Here is a 14,784-nt window from a genome sequence, read left to right as displayed (position 1 = left end):
GTGATCTTGTTCCTTTCATCCCCATTTGAAGGACAACTGGGTTCTCCAATTGGAGAATTGGGATGTGGACCGCGCGGACAAAGTCCGGCGATAAAGCGTCCGTTTCGGCTCCACTATCGAATAGCGCATAGGCTTTTATGCCTGCTATTTTTATGTGAGCTGTTAGCGTTCTCTTCGTTGAGAGCAGTCTGTTTGCAGGGTATTTTCCCGCGTCTTTTGAGATGCGGAATTTCGCATCAAACAAGGGGGACTGGGTTTCGATGGACTTTTGGTCCTTCTTCCCTTTGTCCTTGTTTTCCTTGGGTACTTTGGTGTATTTCCCCAAGGTGTCTTTTCTTGGTGCTTCCACCAAGGCTTCGGCGACTTTTTCGTCTGCCATGTTTTCTAGCTGGCGTGCTACAGCCAGTTTGATTTTGTAATTTATGTCATCGTGGTCGACGACTGACATTGGGCCCATCCTTATGGTCCCAACGTTGACTTCCTCACCCTCTGAGTCAGGTGAGTATTGAGGTCCTTCGTATGGGTCCTCTACTTCAAAGCTTGATGCTTCGGAGTCACCAGGGTTGTTCTCTGGTTTCTCATCTGATGAGCTTTTCGACTCTTCATCCGTTGAGGTCACGATCTCCATGGCAGCTATGCGCCTTGGTTTTTCATCGCTTGTTACATTGTGTCTTGGGCAATCTTTCGTTTGCCCTATTTTGCCGCATTTGCCGCAAATTGGAATTGACTTTTGGTCAGTTTTCCTCGAGTTTTTCGAGGATGTATCCTCTTTCCATCTGGGTTTCAGCTCTTCAGCCTTCTTTCCTGATGGGAGGGCTCTACCGTGGCTCATGGTTGCCATGGTAGTTGTTCGGGTATAGTAACCTGATTTGTAGGCTGAAGACATCTTCAGCCCGTCGATTATCTCGTCTACATGAGATATTGCTTTTAACATCTCCTCATTTGAGGAGAAGTCTGCTCTGATTCTATCATGAGCAATCATTTCCCTCTTCCATTCGAGGGGAATGTAGTTTAGGAATCTGGCGTTGAAGGACGCCTGGTCTGGTGGCGTCACCATCTGGGACGCTGCTTTGGACAGTTCTAGGTAGAACTGTTTTAGGCCTTTTTCCGCTTCATATTTGACGTTGCAGTACTTCTTTGTCGCATTCAGCGCGGCAGAGGCTTTAATGAAAGTTCTCATCAATATGTTGAGAACTTCGAGGAACATGCCCTCGTCTCCTCTGAGGAGAGTTTCGTCTCGGAGTCTAATTCCAAGGTCGAACGTGGGCCCCCCTAATCCACAAATCAAGCAGTCCAGGTGGACTTCGTCGAATTGGGGACCTTTGCATCCTCGCGAGGCGAGGAATCCCAGTAGTTCTGTGAACCACTGCCAGAACGATTCCATGTCGTTCTCCCCTGACCATTTCTTGTCAGGGAATGCCAGCCCATTCTTTAGGGCTTCAGGCTTCACTCCTTCCGGGTAGGGAGTGAGTATTCTCACTTCGGCCATTCTTATGGCCTTTTCGTACCATTTCTCCAGGTACTCTTCTTGCTCCCCTGCCTTTGCGGGGTCGCTATCCAATGGAGATCTCTCCTTTGGGGGGTTTTTGCTGGGGGAAATCTTCCTTGCAGCATTTCTTTGGTTTCAGGCGAATTCGCCTGAAGTTGTATTTGTATTCTCTCATTGTTTTGAGAGGGTGCAATTGAGTTACCTCTCTGTTCGAGAGGTCCGTCATAAGTGGATGTTTGGCCAAACCTTTGGTACGTGCCAATTCTCCTCCTAATCTCTGAACGATGCCTTCTTTCGGCATCGTCTTCTCCTATCCTTGGGAGAAGGATCTCCTTAGCGTCTCTGTCAAGTCACTGATGATATTCCAGTGTGCTTTCACTGGTGGTTCTTTTCATGAATTTTTCACGAGTTCTATTTATGTCCTGGACCGTGGTCCAGGGGTGTTTATTTGTTTCCTCACTCTTCTGTGAGAAATTTATTTCCTTCAGCAAGTTTGTTTGTTCGCTGATTTTTTCAGTCAATGCATCGATTGCGTTGGCCATTCTTTCTAGAGTTATCTCTAGACGAGCCGTACTATTATGGTTCGTTTCCTCGATCTTTTTTTGGATCGAGTTTATCGCGTTTATTATGCGTGATTCCTGGTTTTCCAGGAGGAAGTTTGGTTGGGCGAGCAGAGACTCTCCCCAGTTGACATTTCCGCTTCTGGGGGTTCCAGAATGGGTTCTTGGAGTGAACACTCCACACTCGCTTTGTTTAGGCGAGGCCGTTGCGGAGGGTGCTTCCCTTTCATAGAGGGGTCTGTTCGCTGGTTTTTCCTTACTTTTGCGTAAGGCTTCCTCAGCAAACTCCCTCATTTCAGTTCGCCTCCTCTTCATTATCTCGGAGACCTCCTCCGAGGTTGGCAACCTTGCCTTGTCTGGCATGGTGTGTGGGAGTGTAAACAGCGGAAGTTCTTTTGGAGCTTCCGCGCTCTGGGAGATCCTGCTCTCAGGGCGTATCTTCGCACCTTCTCGGGCTTTTAGCCTGAGAAGAAGTTGGTCTTCACTTTCCGTCCTCCATTCAGACGGAACCTGGAACAAGTCCAGTAGTTTTTTGGATAGCCGACACAGGGGCTCTTCCCTTTGTTTCCCTTTGTCTGCCTTTGGGGCTTGACTTGGGGACGTGAGGGGGACTCCAGGGGATAGTGGGGCCCTGGAGTTTCCTGCAACTCTATCCGATCAGCTTTTTGGGCTGATCGTTTGGCGCTTACGCGTTTTTCATGCAAGTCGATCACCTCGTGAGGAGGTGAGGGATCTTCCCCAGCTTGGGTTAGATCGGTATTTCATGGAGTTCTGGGGGTATTTGGCCCCGCACTTACTCCACGTAAGTTTCTAAAACCTTCAGGGACCAGCCCTGAGGTGGTTGCTAATGCCGGATCATGTTGATTGTTAGACACTGATCCGGGGTCGGCACCGAAGGTCGCCGATGCGGGCCGCTATTGGCCGCGATGGCCGCGATGCCTCAGACAAGGCCCAAGGGTAGGGCATTTGGCCTCAGCAACTCTAAAGGGAGTGCTGTGCCCCCTAGCTGTCTCTTGGCCCTCATTTCGGACTCACTGGGGTTGCCTTGTTGGGGTCAGGACTTAGGGGTCGTGGTCACATCGATATTAGAGCTGAGGTACTATAATGTAGTATACAGGATATATATATGAAGATAGAATGAATAGAAGCGGACCCGGGCCGAAGGCCGAAGGGTCCGGAAGCAAATAGGAACAAAGAGCGGGTTTGGCCGCGCAGTGGCCGGCAATGACCGAGGGTCAAAACAAACAATAACAGATAAATAAAAGAAGGGGTGTAGGGCCGCGATAGCGGCGATGGTATCATAGCAGAGGAGGCGATGTCGCAGAGTCACGCTAGGTTGGTGCCAGAGGCGGACTCAGGGCAGGGAGGTCGGTGTGGCTGTGGGGGAGTCGGCCAGGTGCAGGGGAGCCTAGGGGCAAGCGGGGAAGTGAGCAGGGAGTCCTCATGGAGGATAGGGCTGAGGTCGGGGCTCGCGCTCGCGCTCGCATAGCGGGAATGGGCTCGGGCGGCATCGGGACGGGCGGCTAACGGGCTGGGATGCATGGTCGTGACATTGATCCTCGTCGTCGTCTGACGACAGCTTTTGGTTTGAATCTCCCATGATGGGAGATTGCGGTTTCTTAATGAACCGCTCATTTCTTTTTAGTGTCGCTGCAGATGCGACTTTGCCCTTGCAGGCGTGTTTAGGCGCCATAGGCGCTTCCGAGTCAGATGTTAAGATTATGTAGTTGTTGTGGGTTGTGTTGTAAAACACACCTCATACACTTAAAAAAGTGTGAGGTCTTTGGGTAGCTCAGCACACAAAGCCGTAAGTGATACAAGTATGTGTATTTTACGGTGGTGTGTAAGCAGTTACCCGGAGGTTTCCGCTTACCCACGTGACTATATGTATCTAATTTACATATGACTCGGGGTTCGGGGCTATTGCCCTGACAGACCCACTGGCATGACTCGCTATTCTCATCTTCTCATTTGTTTGTAATTCAGCTGATTCGGAGTGCTTCTTCTCTATCACTGGGGACACAAAGAACCCCGCACGCAATCGACTATCTGTTGAGAAGATGGTGAAAATCTCATCTATCAAACTAGACCTCAACCACCAACATGCAGTCGATGGTTCACATAGGAAGAGAATCCGTCGTTCATTCGGACTTGCTCCTTCCACTAGCGACCGTGACCCCTCTGGGGGCCATTTGGAGCCCGAGCATGGACATCCCTCCTGCATTCCTGATGACATAAACCATGGCTACCATCCTTTCCGTGCCAATCTTCTTCAAGACCTCACCAGTGACTACAATGCAGAACAATCTGAAATGAATTTTGCGCGGAGTCTACCATCAAGATCCCCCCAAGTAAGTTATATTTTCCATTCCTCCCAAAGTATCTATTTACAGCCTGCCGTTAGGGTGTAAGTTTGCAGGGGAAAAGGGTACGAGATATTTTCAACTTGACGCGAGATTCAATGTGGGACCTTTACTGGATCCAGGGTGAGCGGAACTTAGTGCTAGAAACAGAGATGGAAGACCTCTTAACACGAGAGAGGAACTTAGACCTAGATGGGAGCTTAGAGACGGTGGCAGGGTGGAATGTTTGCGGTGACACGTTAAGCGCTTGTAGCTAAATCCGTTAGTCCGTTATAAGTCCGTTAGTTCAGACCTGACGGACCGAGACACCCAGTCCGGACTCAATCTGACTCAGAGTCCCCGTGACCACGAGTCTGACTTGGTCTTGTGCAACACTGTTTGAGACAATGGCACAAACACAGGGAAAACAGCCCACGGGCCTGCACCACCGTTGGGCCACTTGTCACTTTGGACCCAGAACTGCCTAGCATTTGTGTTAGTACCGATCCCATGACGTAAGCAAAACGTAATAGAGGCTGGTCATCTGAAGCTTATAAGAACTGTCTGCGAGAGGGGAGAGCAGCTTGTCGGGGAGGTGCCGTGCTACTGGGCAATCGGATGATACAGCATGCAACAGGCATCACGAAGCGCCGAGGCCAGGTGCACCTCTGCTCAATCCCATAGTGGTAGAGGCAACCTAAGACTAGCAACTTGCAGTAATGCCTTCACGGCGGAACCCCGGAGAGTTCCGCTCTACAATTAGTTGCCTGTTTCTTTAACCCCTCTCCCTTCCTTCGATCTACGGCTGCTTCCTTTGGAACGATCGGCACTGATGATCGATAGAGCGCGCCCTTGACCAGATCTCATCTGTCCGTAAAGTGAACAGCGGCAGACGTCCAGGTTGTTATCAACGCAGGCACCACCGAATCGGTGGATATGGTCGGACGGCCATCCCATCGCAAGGAGCTAGTCACTACCGTTTTGCAGCCAAGTAGCACCCTACCATCCATTCAGTCAGCCCTCTTATTCTGAGTGTTGCTGTAAGTTGTTTCTACCCACCTGTTGGCTAAGGCGGGACTTCGCTTGCCGTCTTAGGGTTCAGTAGAAGTGATCCATCACCATTTGGGGCGCCGTCAACGAAAGTCGGTCTACAAAAAGTGAACGAGCTTGTGTTTATTCGGCCATTGGGGACTTAAGGTGGTGGATTGACGAACCCTCAACATTCAATGCACACCTCTGGTTACACCTTTGGGGGGGGGGGGCGTCCCGTGATTGAGCCTAACGCTGCGATGACGTTTGGAAATGGCCAAAGTTCACTGCGGTCTCACATAGTCCCACTTGCTGCAAATGTCACCACAGAGTCTGGTCTTAAAGCGAGATGTTTCTGTTTGTCGGCTTATCTCCCCTACCTCCAGGTGGTGTGAATTTAGCCTCTATCCGTTCTTATCTCTCGCCTACCGGATGATGTTTCTGCCTGCCCCAACCGCTTCGCTACGCTCATGATGCATGTTGACTCTCCATTCTGCATGTCCTGCGCTCTGGGGAAGGATGTTGGTGGGCCCCACTCAGAGCTTGCCATCACCCATTCCCGAAATTACTCGCGAGCAAAGTGGACGGCGATCCATCCACCCCCTGGTCCAAATCATATACAAAACGGTCCAATGAATGTTGCCTTCACCTCAAATCCACAAGCCTTGCTGCTCCTTCAAGGCTACTGCCTCCTGTGAATGATTATGTTGGTCTTGCTTTGTGCTGTCAAACTTTTCATGAGCCTGTTATTCCCCATCCCTTCAATAAGTGGCATTCCCACGCTCTGCTGTTGACGATCGAGAATGAGTTGCCCCTCGGTCAAAGGAAATCGGAAAATCGGTCGACAAGTATCAATGGATCAAATACCACCCACTTCCGGTGAAAACAAGACAAGAGAAAAGAAAAATTAATAAAGGGGCACAAGCAAAACACATCGCTGCCCTAAGTCTGAATGACACAGTGCAGGGTTCATTGCGAGCAACACAGTTTACTTCAGTTACCACAATGAATGAGATTAAAAGTGATGTCCCCGCCACCCTTAACAGTCCGAACGAGGATAGCTACCACCGCGGCTAGTGCAGAGACCGCTCCAATAACAATACCGACTATAGCTCCTGTGGAAAGAGGGCTGCTGTGTGAAGGAGGTGGAGATGAGGATGAGGATGAGGATGAAGATGTAGATGTAGATGTAGATGTAGATGAGGATGAGGATGAGGATGTAGATGTAGATGTAGATGACGGAGGCGAACTGGAAGTGGTGCTTATGTATGAGCTGGATGCAAAATGGGTTGTGGATGAGCTTGTTGTGGTAGTCACAGACTATTTCAAACGCAAGAAAGGCGGGAAACCCAACGGTGTAAGCCCCATCGAAGAAAACGAAGCTGAGAACTACTAACCAACAGGGATTGAAGAGAAAGCGAAGAAATCTAGAGGACAGATCGTTAAAAATGCTGTGGCTTCACCGGCCCCGGGTCTTAATACGCACGGAAGCAATCGCGAGAGTATCAGTTGGGTTCGGCTATGGTATCGAGTTAGAAAAAAAAACGCTTTGTCAGACAACGGCGGGAAAGTGGGACACGTGTAGCTTGCGAACCAGGACTATATATGTAGGGCTTGTCACACTCGACCCGGCAGCGTCAGTTAGAAATATGTACACCCCGCGTCCTGCACAATGATTGACATAGCTAGCGATGCGAGTAGCATAAGTATGGTATCCGATTGTGGATATCATCCGGGATGATACCAGGACCCATCACGCACAAGCTCAGATCGGCTACCGAGCCTTGATACACCGCCAATATCTTGCTACCTGGTAGCAATAAAACTTGAACCGTAACGGGGGTCTGCACCAGAGAACAAAACGTGTTGCGTGCCACCGGTTTGGGACACGGTAATGCGCCCATACGGTATATGGTTTGGAAGAGCCAGAGTCAGTCGAACTCCCTGCAGCCGACACACGGGACTCACGACACAGCCTGTCCAGGAAATTGGGAAGTAAAGGTTATCCGTAATCCCATCCGGCGCACTTGGGTAAGTCATTGAACACGCCAAACTAACCCAAGCGCTGGCCGCGAAGAGAAGGGCGCGAAGGGCCCAGAGGAAGAACAAGTGTTTCGCCATCGGTGTGTTTGTTATTTGCTTGCCCCTGAGGGGGATGATAGTTAAAGTCCACAACAGAAGTTATGGAGGTGGGGGGGGGGGAGGAAAGTCAAGGGCAGGCAGCGCAAAGTTGAAGGGGAAAGACGTTCTTGAAGATTCCAAAATTCAAATCCAGCACATTCTCAGACACTAGAATGGCGCCGCCCTGACCTTGGAAGCGAGGAGCAAGAGCCAGCTTCCAGACATTTTAGGAAACATCTAGTTAATTCTGTGTTGATAACCTGCGGCCTCGCGATGATCGTGGCAGTTCCATCTATACACCGGGGGATGGAGGTGGTCACTGCATGAGAAGTAAGGAAAATGTCGGGTCAATGGGATGGCTCAGGATTTGTACGCGCCGCTCGATTTGGATGAATTGCCCCGAAGACCATGTAATCATCCGACATTGAAGCGCCCACTGATTTTCTAAATAGTCAATTAGCTGGGCCATTCATCCAATTCGGACGCACGTCGTTTTTTTTGACGCTTGCTGTATTGCCAGTAAATTGATCATCCAACGTCTCACTGCAGGTCCACTCTCGGGCATCAACTGAGGGGAAATGTGCGATTACTTATATTAGGGAGTTCAACAGACCAGAAGCAGGGAACATGCACCGCTTTGCGTTCGGACGCTTTGGGAAACCTCTGGCTGCCGAGCCAGTCCCCCTTCCAGCGATAGGCTGAGGCAGCCTCCGTATGGCATATATATAGTTTCTGGTGAGAGATTTACATATGTACTGTCACGCGCGCGCGCGGAAATGTATCATAAGTACTTTCGTTCCACGTTAAGCAGGACTCCTGCCTCTATGACAAATAAATAATATATAGAGTTCCACGTGTGGAAGCACTGTCAGAAAAATAAAAAAACACAAGCCACAGGGGGGTTGATTCATCAAGCTACTGGCGTCATGCTACTCTCAAACAGGGCAACTCGAGAACCAGCCTCGAAATTCGACTTGGACCACATCCCATTATCAGAGTCTGGGATTGAGAGCAAACGCACTGTGAAGGCGTCTGACACCGCGCTCAATTTGAGTTATGCAATTCACAAGACTCATCCCCCGCCTTGCGTTCCTCCCATGCTCCGGTCGATCCGATATATTGCATATCACCACCACCACCTGTGGTTTGTGTTCTCAAATCCCCTCTGGCTCATGCGCTTGCAATATCCCCGTCATTCGTTACAAGACCATATATGTGTCCCACTTCCACTCCGGTAATCTGTGTGGCACATGAGTTCGTTACGGGTCCCTCCTTGAAGCGCTCATTCTGACCCCTGGGTTTTCGGGCTCGGAGTGGGTTGCTATGCACCAGCTGTTTGCTAAAGCAAGTCTTCAGTCTTCGCTTGCCGTCTTAGAACATGTCAGGGTTCAGTAGAAGTGATCCATTACCATTTGGGGCGCCGTCAACGAAAGTCGGTCTACGAAGAGCGAAATCCAATGCACACCTGGTTACATCTTTGGGGACGTCCCGTGATTGAGCCTAACGCTGCGATGACGTTTGGAAATGACTACGGTCTCATATGGTCACTGTAGTACTGCCGTTTTCCATTCAATAGTCCACGTGACGAATTTCGGTTCCGCGCTCGCTCGTTGCGCGAAGGCAAGCCCGGCAAAGAACAGCTCATATCTCTGCAACCAGATGAGCTAGGGACTTGTGGTTTCTTTTAAAATGCATGTATTTTACTCCTACAGATTAATTAGCCACCGATAATCCTAATTCTCGTTTTTTATAAATTCACATTTGTCACAATCCCCCCCATTTTTCTCAACAACGGCTGGATGGAAAGAGGTGAAAATTAGGCAGTAGGTAGTTCTTGTAAATATCTCGAACCCATTTTTTTTTCTAATTGATAGGACTTTTTCTCGTTTCTTAATCAGGTTATGTGCCATTCCGGTGACTCACACAGTCCCCCCCACTTTCCTCAACAACTACTGAGTGAAACAGGATAAAAGTCACGCAGTGAGTAGTTCTTCCATATGTCTCAAACACCTTTTTTTTTCTAATTGATAAGATTTTTTTTCGTTTTTTAATTAGGGTGGGTGTTCAAGACCATGCTCAATGTAGCTTGACACTGTCCCCCCTGATTTCCTCGACAACGGGAGGGTGCAGTGCAGTGAAAGTCAGACAGTAAGTTCTTCTGGTATTTATCTCAAACCCATTTTTTTTTTTTAATCGATAGGATTTTTTTTCGTTTTTTAACTTTCATCCCATTCCACCATCCATTGTTGAGGAAAAGCCATCAAACCTGAGGTGAGCCCGCAATGAAGACAGAACCCAATTAAAAAACGAAAAAAAATCCTATCGATTAGAAAAAAAAAAAAGGGTTTGAGATAAATACCAGAAGAACTTACTGTCTGACTTTCACTGCGCTGCACCCTCCCGTTGTCGAGGAAATCAGGGGGGACGGTGTCAAGCTACATTGAGCATGGTCTTGAACACCCACCCTAATTAAAAAACGAAAAAAATCTTATCAATCAGAAAAAAAAAATGTGTTTGAGACATATGGAAGAACTACTCACTGCGCGACTTTTATCCTGTTTCACTCAGTAGTTGTTGAGGAAAGTGGGGGGGACTGTGTGAGTCACCGGAATGGCACATAACCTGATTAAGAAACGAGAAAAAGTCCTATCAATTAGAAAAAAAATGGGTTCGAGATATTTACAAGAACTACCTACTGCCTAATTTTCACCTCTTTCCATCCAGCCGTTGTTGAGAAAAATGGGGGGGATTGTGACAAATGTGAATTTATAAAAAACGAGAATTAGGATTATCGGTGGCTAATTAATCTGTAGGAGTAAAATACATGCATTTTAAAAGAAACCGCAAGTCCCTAGCTCATCTGGTTGCAGAGATATGAGCTGTTCTTCGCCGGGCTTGCCTTCGCGCAACGAGCGAGCGCGGAACCGAAATTCGTCACGTGGACTATTGAATGGAAAACGGCAGTATAACGACCGTTAGTTCATTCCCACGGCCTCCGGGAGTTGCCGGAGGCAACTAATCAATTCAATCCAGTGCGACATGCGACGAACTTATGGTTAGTACAGTATGCTGACTCTTCATTCTGCATGTCCTGCGCTCCGGGGACGGATGTAGGCGGACCCCCACCCAGAGCTTGCCATCACCCATTCCCGAAAATACTTGCGAGCAAGGTGGATGACATCATCGGCGATCCGTCCAACCCCCTGGTCGAAATCATAAATACAAAACGGTTTAAAGATGTTGCCTTCACCTCAAATCCACGAGCTTCGCCGCTCCTTCAAGGCTACTGCCTCCAGTAAATGATTATGTTGGTCTTGCCTTGTGACATGTTGTTCGTATTGATGTCCCCTCCCCCATCCCTTCAATAAGTGGCATCCCTACGCTCTGCTATTGACGATCGAGAATGAGTTGCCCTCGGTCAAGAAATCGGAAAATCGTTCGACAAGTACCAATGGACCGAATACCACCTACCTTCGGTCAGAATAAAATGAGAGAAAAATAAGAGGCAAGAAAAATAAAGGGGCACATGCAAAATACATCGCTACCCTAAGTCCGAATGACACAGTCCAGGGTCCATGCGAGCAACGCAGTTACTTCAGTTGCCACAATGAATGAGATTTAAAGTGATGTCCCCGCCATTCTTAACATTCCGAATGATAGCTATCACCGCGGCTAGTGCAGATACCCCTCCAACAATACCGACTATAACTCCGGTGGAAAGAGAGCTGCTGTGTGAAGGTGATGGAGATGGAGAGGTAGATGACGGAGGTGAACTGGAAGTGGTGTTTGTATCTGAGCTGGATGGAAAAGGGGTTGTGAACGAGCGTGTTGTCGTGGTCTCGCTGGTCACAGGCTATTTCAAACGTGAGAAAGGTGGGGAACCCAACGGTGTAAACTCCATCGAAGAAAACGAAGCTGAGAGCTACTAACCGATGGGGGTCGAGGAGAAGGCGAAGAAATCTAGAGGACGAATCGTTAAAATGCTGTGGCTTCACCCGCCCCGGGTCTTCATACGCACGGAAGCAATCGCGGAAGTATCAGTTGGGTTCGGCTATGGTATCGAGTTAGAGAGAGAAAAAACGTCTTGTCAGACAAGGCGCGAATGTGGGACATGTGCAGCTTACGAACCCGGACTAGATATGTTGAGCTTGTCAGACTCGACCCGTCAGCGTCAGTTAGAAATATGTACACCTCGCGTCCTGTAAAACCATAGACATTGCTAGCGATGCGAGTAGCATAAGTACCCGGAATGATACTAGGACCCATCACGCACAAGCGAATATTGGGTGCCGAGCCTTGATACACCATCAATATCTTACTCCCTGGTAGCAATAAAACTTGGACCGTAATGGGGGTCTGCACCAGAAAAACAAAACGTGTTGCGTGCCACCGGTTCGGGACACGGTAACGCGCCCATACGGTGTATGGTTTGAAAGAGCCAGGGTCATTTGAACTCCCCGAAGCCGAGACATGCAACTCACGACACAGCCTGTCCAGGAGATTGGGAAATCAACGTCATCCGTAATCCCATCCGCCACACTTGGGCAGTCCATCGAACACGCCAAACTAACCCGAGCGCTGGTCGCGAAGAAAAGGGCACGAAGGGCCCAGAGAAAGAACAAGTGTTTCGCCATCGGCGTTTTTGTTCTCTGCTTGCCCCTGAGGGGGTAAAGTCCGCAACAGAAGTTATGGAGGTGAGGAGGTAAAGTCAAGGGCTGGCAGCACAAAGTTGGGGGTACGTTCTTGAGGGTTCCAAATTCAAATCTAACTATTCTCAGCCATCGTAATGGCACTGCCCTGATTTTTCAAGTAATGTAATTGCTCATAAACGTCTTAGAAAACATCGATCTTGATAACCGCCGACCGGCGGTCTCGCAATGATCGTAGCAGTTCCATCTATACACCAGGGGATGGCCACTACATGATAAGGGACATTGGTCGGTAACGTTGGGTTAATGGGATGCTCGAGATTTGTACGAGCTGCTGTCCCTCGGGCTTGCCTCGAACTGGGGCCGGCGTCAAAGACAAAAAACCACGCCGATTTGGATGAATGGCCCAGAAGACCATGTGATCATCTGACATAGCGTCAGCGCACTAATTTCCTAAATAGTCAATTATGTAGCTGGGATATTCATCCAAATCGGGCGCACGTTTTTTGTTTTGACGCTTGCTGTAATATTACCAGTAGTTGATCATTTGTTCAACATCTCACTCTCGGGCATTAACTGACGGGAAATGTGCGATTAGCGAGTTCAACAGACCAGAAGTTCTGAGCAGAGAACACGCACGGCTTTGCATCTGGATTCTATATATTATTACGAAGTCATAGAGGCTGGAGTCCTGCCTACATCTGGATGCTGGCTGCGGAGCCAGTCCCTTCCGCTGACGTATGGAGATGACTCTTACATACTGTAATCCACAAAATTACTGCGCGCGCAGAAACGAAATGAAATGCAGTACGTATTTTCGTTTCATCATGTGAAAACACTGTCAAACCAGGCTACAATTGTTACAAGTCTTCCCCTTGGCCGAGCTTGCAGCGCCTTCGGCGTGAAGTGACGACGCGCAACTCCACGACGCGCTTTCCCACGTAAAAAAAGAGGAACCCCCACTGTAAACAAATGCCTCGCAAGCTCGGCCAAACACTCAAGCCACACCTTATCAGAGAGATGAAGGACACCTTATTTATCTCGACCCCTGCCCTTGGCGCTCTCAAGCCTGTAGGTTAAATATCCAGAATAAACAACTACAACAACAACACTCAAGGGACAGGAGCAGCGTGGGCAACTCGAGACGCAAGCACTGACTGACTACGAGGAATTAACCAGCCTCGAAATTCGACTTAAACCACACCCAACTGGGATTGAGATAGGCCTGCTGATAGTCTCGGTCTACTGGACTGAACAACATTGTTCTCGCATTAAAATCTATCCATCCATCAAGCAGTACTTTACGCTTTGATTTAATTCTGAAATCTGCATCCGCACATCACCTACTTGTTATACATCTATTCTTTAACGTCACGACAGAGGCGACTAGTCCGACTATCCCCCACAAGCCCAAGCAGGTCAAGTCTTCCAAACAATAAAGGCTACCGCGACGTAATTGCAGCCGTGCCTCCAACAGCGTACCTGCGAATAAGTCCTGCGGGAGTGCTAGAGCTAGAAAGTAGAGGGAGTGGATGTAAAGCTTATCCTGGAATTGCGGATCTATGCGGTGAACTTGTGATAGCGATTGTTGCGCCACTTGGTTTGCTATTCACAGACTATTTAAAGCGCGAGAAAATTAAAAGTGGGGAGCCCACTGGCGTAAACTTTATCGAAATCTTCGCCGAAGACGGGGTCGAGGACTACTGGCCACAGACGAGGGTGAAGCGATGTTCGTGGTAACCAGCTGAGATTCATACCGTCACGTACGTTATCGAGCAGATAGACGCTAACCGAGAGCGAAGCGAGTGAACTAACTCTTAACATCCGGATTCAGTCATTGTATCAGGGAGAACGGCGCAAACGCGAGGCGATCGGAACGAAGTATGCTGTGATATTGGTACTAGCGCTGATCCCACTGTCGTGCGACGTAAGCAAGACGTAATAGAGGCTGGTCACCTGCCTAAGCAAGGCCATGTGTACTGACTTGGAAGGTAGAATAATCAATGCACAAAGTGATAGGGGGCGTTTGGCAGCGAGTTAGTACTCACCAACATCCTATTGTCATCCTGAACCTAACACGGGATCGTAACACACCACAGACTACAAAGGTGTTGCACGGGTACCGATTCGAGACACAGTAGTGTGCCCATACAGTTATGGTTTCGACAAGTTGGCGCCAGTCGAACTCGACCCTGCGGTCAATGCATGGACAGGACTCCCAGAACACTTGGAACCAGACTCCAAACGTAATCTCTTCAGGGAGGGCTCATCGTACGCGCCCGAATACAGAGCATGAAAAGATGGGCAGAAAGGGCCCGGGGGAAGGATAAGAGCTTTGATATCGCTATGTCCGCCTGCTTTGTTCATTGCTCACTTCTGTGGGGCAATGCGATAGACAGACCCAGCAAAACGAAGGCTGTGGATGGGGGACCGGGCGGGGGGGGGACCGAGATGCAGCTTGTAGGAGTATGGCGTTTACGCGGTTTCTAGTGTCCGATTAGTAAAGAAGTGTTTTTATGTATGGATTTCGAAAATCAAATTCAACGGATACTATGCACGAGTAAAGAAGCGGCCTCATTGCAAGGAGTGCGGTT

At 49.0% G+C, this 14,784-nt stretch overlaps 3 protein-coding genes across 3 annotated transcripts; 1 reads left to right on the top strand and 2 right to left on the bottom strand.

Moving 5' to 3' along the window:
* Nucleotides 1-4,037: 4,037 nt before the first annotated feature.
* EI90DRAFT_3086803 (uncharacterized protein) lies at nt 4,038-4,779 on the top strand (the record flags this gene model as incomplete). The annotated part of the gene is made up of 2 exons (XM_039062211.1): nt 4,038-4,400; nt 4,454-4,779. Coding segments are annotated over 2 exons (579 nt in total), but the record flags the coding sequence as incomplete, so codon positions are not given.
* A 1,392-nt stretch (nt 4,780-6,171) lies between these two features.
* On the bottom strand, nt 6,172-7,851 carry EI90DRAFT_3086796 (uncharacterized protein). The gene is made up of 6 exons (XM_039062210.1): nt 7,800-7,851; nt 7,389-7,683; nt 7,165-7,264; nt 7,015-7,085; nt 6,884-6,939; nt 6,172-6,669 (listed from the first exon to the last, which is right to left on the bottom strand). The coding sequence occupies exons 2-6, from the start codon at nt 7,539-7,541 to the stop codon at nt 6,414-6,416; spliced, it is 636 nt and encodes a 211-aa protein (XP_038909116.1). The 5' UTR covers nt 7,542-7,683; nt 7,800-7,851; the 3' UTR covers nt 6,172-6,413.
* A 3,006-nt stretch (nt 7,852-10,857) lies between these two features.
* Nucleotides 10,858-12,588, bottom strand: EI90DRAFT_3086789 (uncharacterized protein). Its single transcript, XM_039062209.1, has 6 exons — nt 12,023-12,588; nt 11,815-11,897; nt 11,670-11,760; nt 11,560-11,592; nt 11,472-11,501; nt 10,858-11,394 (listed from the first exon to the last, which is right to left on the bottom strand). Exons 1-6 carry the CDS (start codon nt 12,173-12,175, stop codon nt 11,137-11,139), a joined length of 648 nt encoding a protein of 215 aa, XP_038909115.1. The 5' UTR covers nt 12,176-12,588; the 3' UTR covers nt 10,858-11,136.
* Nucleotides 12,589-14,784: the final 2,196 nt, after the last annotated feature.

Source organism: Cantharellus anzutake (assembly GCF_015039405.1).
Source record: "Cantharellus anzutake strain C23 chromosome Unknown EI90scaffold_120, whole genome shotgun sequence".
NCBI classification, from domain to species: domain Eukaryota; kingdom Fungi; phylum Basidiomycota; class Agaricomycetes; order Cantharellales; family Hydnaceae; genus Cantharellus; species Cantharellus anzutake.
Note: the sequence above shows the minus strand (reverse complement) of the source record. Positions and strands in the feature narration are given on the sequence as shown.